The sequence below is a fragment of the Saccostrea echinata genome, unplaced genomic scaffold, assembly GCF_033153115.1.
Source record: "Saccostrea echinata isolate AGI-Se365-2 ecotype Australia unplaced genomic scaffold, CSIRO_AGI_Sech_v1 ptg000003l, whole genome shotgun sequence".
Classification (NCBI taxonomy): Eukaryota; Metazoa; Mollusca; class Bivalvia; order Ostreida; family Ostreidae; genus Saccostrea; species Saccostrea echinata.
This window is the reverse complement of record NW_026889752.1, coordinates 8,806,068-8,818,883: the sequence shown is the minus strand read 5'-3', so window position 1 is coordinate 8,818,883 and position 12,816 is coordinate 8,806,068. Positions and strand designations below refer to the sequence as shown.

At 33.7% G+C, this 12,816-nt stretch overlaps 1 protein-coding gene across 3 annotated transcripts in view; it reads right to left on the bottom strand.

Moving 5' to 3' along the window:
* LOC133178550 (protein piccolo-like) overlaps positions 1-12,816 on the bottom strand; it is a 35,437-nt gene that overhangs the window by 12,203 nt on the left and 10,418 nt on the right. For 2 of the 3 annotated variants that reach the window (XM_061313255.1, XM_061313257.1), the window contains exon 7: positions 53-1,069. In XM_061313255.1, the coding sequence (XP_061169239.1) occupies positions 53-1,069 (1,017 nt within the window). Of the gene's footprint in view, positions 1-52; positions 1,070-5,719; positions 5,812-12,816 lie in introns of all 3 variants that reach the window. The other variant, XM_061313256.1, reaches the window with a different exon arrangement.

Below are 12,816 nucleotides of genomic sequence, written 5' to 3'. Positions count from 1 at the left end.
TGAAATAGTATAATAGTGAACACAACACCCATTTGAAACCAAAAAGACTTACTTTTTGTCTTTCTTTTCTCTACGAAATTTTTGGACATCCGTCGAAATCGAACTTTGGATAGTTCTTCTACCACATAATCCTCAGCACCACTACTGCTCTCACGAACATGAGAGGATTCTGTACCACTGTAATCCGCAGTACTCATCCGAGACGTAGAATCCGTATCGGAAGATTCTCTGCTGACATGACTGTCCCTCTTTTTCACAGGTAAAGGTGAATTAGCATGAGATGAAGGAATACTGTCAAAAGAATATGGGGAAGGGGATCTCCCTGGCATATACTTCTTTGTATCTGTATGTTGAGAATTACTCTGGTGGTTTTGATTGGGAGTTAATGAAGGATTGGTTGTTTTCATTGCCATTACAATTTCTGTAGCAGTCTGCTTCAGTGTACCTTTGGGTGATTTGTTTTTCACAAAATCCTCCACTGAATTTGCTTTCACTTCATTTGTTTTACTTACTGACAGTGTTGGCGAGTTTGATTCATCAGACTGTACATCTACTTTAATCTGTGTCTCTGTGCTACTTTTCGAAAACGGAACATCATCCGACACAAGTGTCTGATCTGAATCATCAGACAAGTTCCTCTGTAGTTTTTTATCCTTTGAAACATTACTTTTGCTGGTATCTGTCCCAGAGCTTGATACAGGAATATTTTTACTGACACTATCAACACTATCCACTTTCCTGTTGGGTGAAGACTTTCGGACTTCCTTTTGGTTTTTCTCTGTGTCAGTTGACACAGAAGAGTCTGAATCAGAATCCGATTCCTCATACTTTTTGGATGTCACTTTCCTCACTGTTGAGTGAGTTTTACTTGAAAGCTCTTTGGTTTTGGGCACTCTAAAGGCATCAAATAATTGATTAAGTTTCCTCTGATCTGATTCCTGTGGGAATTCAACCCGGTCTTTTTTTTCTTTCCCCTCTGATTGCACAGTTCCGTTGGATATAGCTTTCCCATTTCTGATTTCCTCCTTTGCTGCACTGGAGTCCAGTATTTCACTGTCACTACTTGCTCCTGAAATATACACAATGAATTGTTAACAAAAATCCAAACGAATTAAAACAGTGTGATAATTTCTTTTGATCATCTCTATGATTAAGAATAAACTTCATACGTAGATACACCTAATAAAAATACTTTTATTAAATGCAGGGGTTGAAATACACAGTGGCCCAACACCTGGGGCTAATCACTTTAAGACTCGGGCTAGCTAATTTAAATGTAATGATAGTCCGTCGGACTAGCAGAATGGAAAAAAAAATCTAATCAGTTTACTTTCTCTTTTCTGTGTCGACTGGTTTCTTTTGACCGAGAACTCGTTTAATTTGTTTCTGTCACCAAAGCGTTTGAAACTTTAACTTAATTGCTATGTTTTCATTTTGCATAAAAAAAGTTGTTGGGCTAGTTAGTTTGCGAATTGGGCAAGTAAATTTTTACTATCAGTAGCCTCTGGGCTAGTGGGATTTGCAGGAAAATTTCAACCCTGAAATATATGTTAAAATAGTTTAGAAATGTAAAGACTGAACTGATCTTAAAATAAAATTCAAAGATCTGGAAAACAAGATATACTAAAGACAACATATTGTATAAAATATCAGTTGTTATAATAATGTGTATAACTTTACTATATTTGTGATTCTGATATAATTCAAATGAATTTTTTCCACCATCCTATGTTCCCATATCTGCCTCTGCATCACGCAGTCATAAATATAATCAAACTAAGAAATATACACAATACAGGAAGAATGCTGATGACACCTGTCAAGGAAATAACAATACTGGTGCCAAAAGAATGTTTGTTACAGAGTCATCACCATAGGCCAGGGGGAAAGCTAGGCCCCTGAAAAATGATCAATAACAGGACAGAAGACTCCAGGGTTCTTAATTATGTGCTTTGGATGTCCTCATTGACAGTAAAATATAAGCGTTGCTTTGGCAGCTGTCTGGCCGACAAACAATGCATTTATCATTGCATTTACAGAAATCATTAGTAGTAAGCAATATTCCATTGTAAAGTCAATCTCTTGGTGATCATCAAAAGTTGTCCATTGTCATTCAGTGTCTCTATAGTTTTTTTTTCCTTTCTTTTATATATCTTTTCTTTTCAAAAGGGATTTTGATAATGATAGAATTTTGTCTAACAAAACTTTATACATCAAACCACAGACTCAGTTGGGAAAAAGACAAGAAAAAAAAAAACAATAAGCAATGTATATATACATGGCTCAATTCCATTAATTTGCAAACTAAAAAAAAATGTTACTCCTGAATGGCTCTCTTTGGATATTTTAATTGATCAAATCACATAGCTGTGAATTGTTCATCAAGTTCTATCCATTAAAATCCCCCCTTTTTTTTTGTGTGTGTGTGTGTGTGTGTGTGTGGGGGGGGGGGGGGGGGGGGGATTAATGTCTTGGGAAATTATAAACACGATATTGATTTTTTTCAATGTAAGATGCATCACATAAACACTGACCAATTGCTTTGATGCACCTTGACATTAGGTTCATCTAAAATTGCAGTAATAATACCCATCTTATGAAACAATTAAAACATGCTTTCCTCTGAAATCAATCAAATGTCAAAAAAGCATATGTATATAAAATTCTTGTGAAACAAAAATTCACGGTCAATTTTCTATGTTGCAAACAGTCTAATCATGAAGCATTGAGAGCAAACAAAATTATACTGTCATTAACATCATTATCAATATTTGATGAACACCTGATTAAATATGCAAATTAAACGGAGTCCACATTGGACCTGTTATTGACGAGTTTCTCGCAATTGATTTAACTAAATTTACCTTGTGTCTCCTCCGTTTTGGAAGCATGCAAATGACCAAACTGTCGGAAGCAGCACAGAAAACGTTGCAAGAATAAATTCTCGGTTTTCAACATGCCTTTTTCTTATTAATATAATTTCACCCAATGACAATGAATTATTGCAGAGAAATTCACTCTTGATAAAACATGTTGAATTCAATATATTAAGTTAGATTAAAACTTCAACAAAAAAAAAACAATTCCATTATATAGAAGACAGCTAGATTCCAAGTTCAGGGTATAAATTATCCATCTCTTAGATATCAATTTTTCCCCTTCATCGGTCTATATAATTCCCATCTGTAATACAATGTACTTCATACAGAACATATTATTACAGTCAGTCAAGGATCAACTGCTTTCCACATCAAGACACACACCAGGCTACATATTGACATCCTCAAATGGAAAGAGAGCAATTCAATTCCTATAGAGTTTGTTCACAATGTCATATCCACAGCACATATGATGTGATAGTACTAAAACTACCAATGTTGAACAGTGATAGGTTTTTAACATACTTAATATATACATATTTGTTTCTCCAAGAAAGAAACTGCACATTTATATATATGTACAGAAAATAAATTAAGGCATGACCTTCAGCTAATACTTACAAAGAGAGAAACCATGCAGTCACACAGAACCATTACTGTCGACAGTCGGTTCAAAGACTCTATTTTCATCATGGATGAACAATTGAATACTTAATGAACAGTCAACTTTTTTCTCTCTTCACTCAAACCTTAACAAAGCTCTGTTCATTTATTATCTATTTCTGCCACATTTCAAATCACAAGATGACTGATAACTATGGCAATTTTACTTTATATATCAACTTTAAAGATTGAATTAACAATTGCATGTGTTGTCTCTGTTTCTTCACTTGGAGCATGATTTATTAAGTTTTAAAAATAAGAAATTAACCCAAAAAAAAAGGCTTGTTAACAAAATCTATCTGTATTTTAAATTTAATTGTTGTCCTTTGTAAATTTCCCTAACAGATTCTTAATTGATAAAAAACAAATGTATTGAGAATTAAAGTTTACTAATCCAAAGTCTACATGACTGATTGATTACTGAATAATTGATTGAGTGATCAATTGATTAAATCATTCATTTATTTAATATGTTCTTATTCACTTATTTATTCAGATTTTATCTTATTTTCTTTAATTTGTTACTCAAAAACTTAATCCAGTTCAAATAGCTATTCAATTACATGAGACAAGTACATCCACTTTGGTTTTGATTTAATATGTCGATAAAAATCAGGTCAAGGTCAAACAATGTATCTTAAGTGTAAAGGTACATGTTACTATGGAAATTCATTTTTTACACATATGAACATATCCTTTTTAAAACAAGATGTGTATGTGAAGTACTTATGCCCCGCATGACAGCTCATTGCCATTAAGATTAAAATTTCTTAAGTACAAGTCAAACTCAAAGGTCAAGAGGTCAAACTTCTTGTACCCAATGAAAGGTCTTGTCACAAGGAATACATAAGAAATATAAAAGCTCTAGCTAGCACCAAACCATTCGAGAGTTATGGCTAAGATTATAGTTTGGTAAAAATTTTGCAAAAGTGGGCCAAACTCCAAGGTCAAGAGGTCAAATATGTTGGTACCCAAAGAATGAACTTCCAACATTCAAGAACTCAATGCAAATCTTCTGGAAATTGGGTCTTTTTTTATCTTGAAATGATGATCATAAAACCTGTCTCTTATCTGTACAAATTCACAGAAAAGTGCTATTTGAGAATGTTGACAAACATGTCTGTTCCCATGGCAACCAAATTCAATAAGTAAACAGAAAGCCAGCAGAGAGCACCATTCATTTTGAAAGGAAGTAATTTCTAACGCCATCCAGAATTCTCATTTGGCGGCTAAAAAACAATAATTATTTAATGTGTAACAATTGTGCAATTTTTTATTGATTTCTGTCTTTTGAGACGAGCCATTATCTTGACTCTTCTGACCGCAGACTTGGAGCTTTTCCCTTAAGCAAACAAATTTTTGCAGGCTTTCAATCCTAGGACTCTAGTAATACCATGTGGAAGCGATACTTCTTAGTGTGTGTTAGCATTACTTTAATTGGTTCAGATCAATTTTCATTGGACCTGACCTATAACTTACTTGATCCCGAACTCAATGTGCTGTAGTCTCACTGATCTAAATATTATGTTAGGCTAAGACAAAGTATATGAAGTGTATTATTCCTGTATAAAATTGGTTAAAGCACTTAAAGAGCCCAAGGACGTAAAGAAGATGAATTAGAAATAAATCTCTTATTAATATTTATTTCATTTAAATGACAATTTATGAAAAAGGAAGAGAAGATGTCATGAATGGAATTGATCAACAAAATATGACACAAATTTTAAATTTGTGAAGACTCCTCTTTGATTATTTTAGTTAACATCTACTCCCTCCCCGACCCATAACCTCTTACCACCCTGCAACTTCCATATCTTGACTCTTCATGAAGATGCAGTGTATGGCATGTTTTAGATACACATGTCTTTATGTTGCTACATAAAAAAGGTTATACTGAAATTGGAAAATGGTTCATTAATGAATCACTCAGGTCCTTTAAAATGTATACACACACATGCAACAGACAACTGTATGAATCTAAAGGCAAGAGGTTCCAAATCCATGAAATCTGAGGCCAAATTAAGGTCCCCAGACTGTACATGGGTCAATACCTTAAAGGTCAACTAATGGATCCTAATTACATGCAAATTGCATAATGAACTGAGTAAAATTTATGAACATAAGATTTATGCACAAATGAAATCCACAACACTTATCACATGACAACATTTATGTACCTTGGGTAGAGGCTGAGGCAGCCTCCAAAATGAGCATTCGGAACCTTTCCAGCATTATCCCTGTCAGCAACACATAAATGTTACTGCTAGGACTGTCAAAAACAAATGGTACATTTTAAGATCATAGTGAAATGTCATTATTGACTGAATATTTTAAGATATATAGAAATAAATGAGCAATTAGCCACATAATAATAATCAGATTGTAATATCCGTTACACTTTTTCCATGCACAGCTGAAAAATATACCCTTTAAAGTATTTTCCAACAAGCAATCAAAAAAAAAGCTTCTTAATTGAAAGTTATTTAACAATCAATGATGACACAAAAGTGAATGGTATCATCCCAACATAATCCGACATATTGATAAACGGTATCTGCTTAATAAAACCCTCACATGCAAACAAATGTATTGGAAAAATGACAAAACCCCTCGGCTAATAAATACTATCTGTAAAGGATATAATTTATGAAGTACAATGCAGTCTCACTGCTGTATAATTTACTCTTGTGGTTCACAGAAAGTTGAGTGATCATCATTCCAAACCAAGACAAATCAGGTCACATTTTCCACCACAAGATTGAGCTAGAAAAATACCTTTGCTGCATTTTTTTAAAAAATTGATCTTGATAGGATTACCTTTTTTTAATGAAATAAAAGATGGACATATTGCATGGTATTTTATTTTTCTTGTCCAAATGGCCTTGGATGAAGACCATGCCACACCCCATGTCAAAAGCAATCTTTGTGTCATGTATTGGTTTAATTTCCAAATTAAATCTCACTGTTACAGTTATGATAAGAATTTGTATCTATGACCTTCAACTGCCCAAATGACCTTGGATAATCATGACATACCATAAACTCATAAGGAATATGACTGATATGCAATCATCCTATAGATCTCTTTTTTGAGTTGTGGACCAAACAAAAATTTTACATTTTTATTCAAAAGACCTTGACCTACTCATATGACCTTGAGTCAATGTTAAAAAAAATATCCACTAGAACTTTTGGTTCAAAACAAAATGTAATTTTTAAACCAATTTTATTTCAGTCATGACCAAATTAAGCTGGTCTTGCTGGCATGACCGCAGTTTTCCACAGCTCTGAAGGTTTAACATGACTTATTTATACCATATTGAATATGGCTAAAAATATTTTCCTTTTTTTTTTACTGTTGGCAGCTACATACAGGATTGATATGGAGTTGTCATTTATTCAGAAGAAACATGCTAATATTGAACAATTTTCCAGTCCAAAAATGAGAAGGATCTTATTATGAAAAGACCATTCTAAAAGCTGTTCATGTTTTACCAATGCATCAAAAATCCTTTTTTTTAAGAGCTAGGTAAGTTTCAGTTCCTCATAACGTTCAAGACAAAATTTTCCTACAAGGGACAAGTGCACTTAAGCAATACTCAATGGGCCCTTTTCAGTGCCATATTACTTTAGAATATATTACTCAATCGTTCTCATTTGGTAATAGTTAAACACAAGTGGTCATTTCTAATTAAAATCACGTTAAAACACGTTAAAACATCACCTAAATCAGCATGGATTTGAAACAAATGAAGTTTTTGAAATGCCTATAGATACCCCAAATCCGGAAAAGTCATATCGAACCTATTTTTAGTTTCGTTTATTTAAATCAAGGGGAGGAGACATTTAAATCGAACACTTGAACAATCTGATGGTGGATCATTGACAGGTGCATTTGCTGAATGATACTTCTTTTATCTGAGAAACAAGAGGCCCAACGGCCTTAACGGTTACCTGAGTATGACACAATAATTTAAAGGATGCATAGAGTATAAAATGAACTGAAAGGTGAAGCTTTGTTGCCCAAAAGCAAGAAAAATAGGGTGATCATGATCAACAAAATAATTGGTCTTAATATTCATTAACAGTTCATAAATTAGGTTCTAATCTGTTCCCCATTTATCACTATCACCATACAGTATATTAACAAATCATCAATGCTTCTGTACTATTTTAATCCCTTGTTGAACTCTCTTACATTGGCCTCTCTTGGTCTTTGATGAACATTTAATAAGACAAGTTATTTTTGTCTCATTTTTATTTATCTATTATTTACAAGTCTACCTGATCATTAAAACTATGAAAGTACTTTTTGTATTATAAAATAAAAATTCTTGCATAATTCTCTTATTCTATTAACCTTTCAAGTACATTATTTACAGTGATTAACTATCACAAGTAAATGGCAAAGGGGAATAACTCCTCTCAGTAGAATACAAATTAATAGAGCCCTGGCCTGGACCAAAACACTTGACCAAATGGCCCTGATGTTCAAAAATCTGGTAAAAATACCCTTCCTCATTAAAACTTTTACTCTTTTTGCCTCTGATATGCCCAGGTGCAGAGAAGATTTTTAAAGCATTAATGCATTTTCACTCTATAATAAATAGAGCCCCGCCCAAACATCAGAACCTCTGATCCAGGGATCATGAAATTCACAATTTTGAAAGAGGCATCCTTGCTTATCATAACTATGCATTTGTTTAAATGATACCCAGTAGTAGAGAAGAAGATTTTCAAAGAAATAATGCACTTTCACTATATGATCTATATAGCCCCGCCCTAGCACCAGAACCCCTGACTCTGGGACTATGAATTTCACAATTTTGGTAGAGTCACTCTTGCTTATCATAACTATGTATTTAATTTGTTTAAATAACACCCAGGAGTAGAGAAGAAGATTTTCAAAGAATTAATGCACTTTCACTATATGATCTATATAGCCCCGCCCTAGCACCAGAACCCCTGACCCTGGGACTATGAATTTCATAATTTTGGTAGAGTCACTCTTGCTTATCATAACTATGTATTCAATTTGTTTCAATAATACCCAGTAGTAGAGAAGAAGATTTTCAAAGAAATAATGCACTTTCACTATATGATCTATATAGCCCCGCCCTAGCACCAGAACTCCTGACCCTGGGGTCATGAATTTCACAATTTTGGTAGACGGTTCAATGCTTATTACAATCATGCCAACAGTTTGACTGCTTGATGTCCAGGAGTAAAGAAGAAGATTTTTAAAGATTGCATTAATTTTGATGGTTTTGGCCCCACTCCTCTGGCCCCAGGGGGGGCAGGGGCCACGAATTTCAAAATTTTTGTTCCCCTTCACCCATAGATGCTATATGCCAAAATTGGTTGAAATTGGTTTGCTGGTTCCAGAGAAGAAGCTGAAAATGTTCAAAAGTTTACGACCGACGGACAAAGCACGACATCGGACGAAAAGAGATAGCAATAGGTCACCTGAGTGACTCAGGTGACCTAAAAACTATGAAAGTATGTTTGGTATCGTACATAAAGCATTATTGTATAATTCTTTAACACCTTTCTCAAAACAAAATAATTTAGTAGTTCTATAAGAAAAGAAAGTACTGAAAGAAATCAAGTGATTGAAATTGATCGCTAGTAAATTAAACAGGGATAATTCCAGCACTGTTCTAATCAAAATTTATTAATCAGAGTACAATTTTTTTTATGAAATCTGAAAAACACCGAATATTCGAATCTTAAATTCATATTCGAATATCAACTCATCGAATGAATATTCCAATGTTCGAATATTCGTTGACATCCCTAGTTAACACACATCGCACGATGCACGCTGACGGACAAAAACGGATAGCAATAGGTCACCTGAGTGACTCAGGTGACCTAAAAAATCGAATGAAGTTGTATAGATGCCTGTATCCATAGTGATCAAACTAAGAAATTTGCACGCTTGCATTTGAAATTATACAATATGTATTTACATTAGTTCCTTTAAATTTTAAAATGCTAAAAGCATAATTAGGTGGCTTTTAATACCGGTACCATTGTCTTGCATGAATTTTAAAATGTTTGACGCTTTTATTTATGATGACATTTTAACGACACTAAACTCTGCTAACCCTCCTGTGTCCCTAAAACCAAATACATACAAACTTCTCTATGCGGCACGACTTCGATATGATACAAAAACGGCTATCTTTCACAGTGAGCATCTTTTAGGAATGTTTACCTGGGTAGAACTCACGTGACAACCTGTATTTTAAATAATTTATTCCATGGGTGGGTTCAACATAGGTCATACAGGTAAATAGCTCTCGCTTGCTATAGGAAAAACATTGAACTTTTCACACATTTTTAATATTTTAAGTACAATCCTAATCTTGTACAAATTTCCTACTTTCACACAAGTTTTATAAATGTATAATTCGTTTTTTATCAATTACACAAGTTTGTACAACGTTAGGTTGATAGTAAACAAAAACTTTGAATAGGTTGATAGTAAACAAAAACTTTGAAATGGATGACCGTCCTCGATTTACTATGGAAAATCACGAATGTTGGCTGACCCCTACCACATTGTACACCTTCGCTCTTTGTATATTCATGAATTTCAGCGATAAAATATGTTGAATCTTATGGTTTAGATATCAATTAATGATCTGAGATGGAAAATTATGCTTAATTTGATACTTCATTTTTTCACATTTTACCAGGGCCCATAAGTGCACTCGTTCTTTGTAGTAAATATGACAAAAATAAAGAGTTTTAAGCATTCACATGATATTTGTTGATAAATGAACTTCAGAATTGCTGCTGAACAGACAATTAGCAAATTGCTTCATGTCCCTCACTCAGCAATGTGGTGGCCATATTAAAAACAGCTATGTCTCAAAGAACTGTGTTTTATGGTTTGGTTTTATTATTATTTTTAAATCAAATTCAATACTGAATCTATACATAATATTGAAAAAATTCTAGTTATTACTGCAGACTTATAAATTATTAAAACATCTGGATGGATATACCCTAGTGTCTGGACCATAATACACCACTCTGACTTGGTAATATATATGTATACAGTACACCTTACTGTCAGTCTTAATTCAGTGTGATTTTTAAGGGAAAGTAAATCTATGTCAGTAAACCTAACTTATAGATTATTCACTGCCCAGTTCTCAACTTGTCAAGCGCTATTAATCTAGAGCATATTGATCCCCTGCTAGTTTACTACTGTATATCATTTTTCATTCACAATAACTTTATTTTCTCATAAACACACGAGACTGTGTGCTCATGAAAATTTCATTCTCGCCTTTAATAGTATTATAATTTAAGATTATATAGAAAAATGAGCAGAACTTGCGAAAATTTTATCTAGCTTATGAATACAATATTACATTACAATCCTGCAAAAGTAATGTGTCGTGAAAATTTGGTGCTTTAATTACATTAGTTTGATCTCTGCCTTAACATTTTACCATGAGTTTTCAATTGTAGATACCTTTAATTTTAACATTTTTTTCTTTTTTACAATTTACAATGATTGAGTCACTATAATTGGAGCCAATGAAAGGTCCTATTCCCAATTCTAAAAAGGTAGTACCTTTTTTTCCCAATTGAATGTGATCCTTACCAACAACACCATCCCCCCAACTCCAATTAAAGAACACATATTTGGATATATAATAACTGACCTTGTTACTCATTTTCCAGTGTATTGCAAAATGAAAACAAATCAATAACAAAACAAACAGAAATCAAAAATATGATGAGTTTTAATGTTGGATAATTTTCCCGATGTTCCCTAAACTGTCGCTAATTTACCCAATTTTACCAGCCCTATCCCCATGCAGTACCAAAAAGTGGTGTAAGGGCACTGAGCCTGAAATGATTATATAAAGATCAAATATATTTATAAGGGCTCCATTTGAATGAATCCCTCTCCAACCCCAACCCCCCACCCCCCCAAAAAAAGGAGCAAAACAAAATGCCTCTATCTATCTTACAATACAAATACTTACCATAAAATGTCACAAACAGTCCACTTCAGAGAATTAGTATTAAAATCATTAGAACAAATCAAACTCTGCATTCAGTAATATTTTCAAATAAATAATTCATTTTTTTTCCCCTCTACCAAATCCCCACAGAAAATTGCAGAATTCATTCACTCAATGAGAACACAACCCAAATCCTATAGGCACAGGGTTAATGCGCTTAAGCTTCCCGAGATCTGGAAATACATCTTTGGTCCAATGTGTATTATACCGTGTCCTTGATCATCTGAGTAATATCAAATGTCCAGGCCAACTACCCATGTTCACAGTGCCTAATTACAGATATTCCAATATTATCACCAATATACATTACCCTAGAGAGATGAACTTCAGAGCAGGTAATTCAAGTCCCCCTATTATGCACATGAAAGCAGACTAGCTAGTTCATTCACCAATCAGCTTTATACTTTCTTCTTTGACAAGAATAAAAAGCTCGAATTCCTTTTTTACTTCAAAGCTATTGGTTTTCACATGCCAACTTGGCATAAGAATTTTATTTCCATATCCATTCCATAGAATGCTTTCAGAGTCAGCTAGATCACTCACTTATCCACTTAAATTTTCTGTTTTCCTCAGAGCTTACAGCAAGACATTCTTTCCCTCAACAAAATTTTCACATGAAACACCAGGCATTAATAAAAATCTATACTTTTTGCATCACTGTTGCTTCAAATGAATTGGGTATATTCCCATCCCTCATGAGAACATTTCTCTCATTCACAAGCATTAAGTGCTAACCAAAAAAGAGAAAAGCTTTTCAACAAAAACTTGAAAACAACAATAACTCTATTTTGTAGACCTTAATGTAATGGGGGTTTTCCCTAGAAAAAAAAGAGTGATCAAAATCCATATTAAGTACACCAAACGTGAAACATAACACAAATCAATATACACATAACACCAATGCAAACCCCCCATAGATGGTCTACTTAAATAGCTACTCCACATAGACTACTGAAATATGCACCTATATATTAACAGTCTTTCCTTACCAATAAATTCTTAATTAAGCGTATATCTGCCACAGTACTGATCAACATTAAGACCAAGTAATATTCCCATGCTGAGGACTCGCTGAAGCAGACTGAGGTTATGATAACTGGAACAATGAATTTCTGAGCCCTTCAGAGCAAGAAGACCTAGTAAAATCAATTATAAGCTTTTCTTTCTCCATTATTGTTACATCAAATTAGACAGGGCTCCTATGTGCCTGCACTCAGGTTATT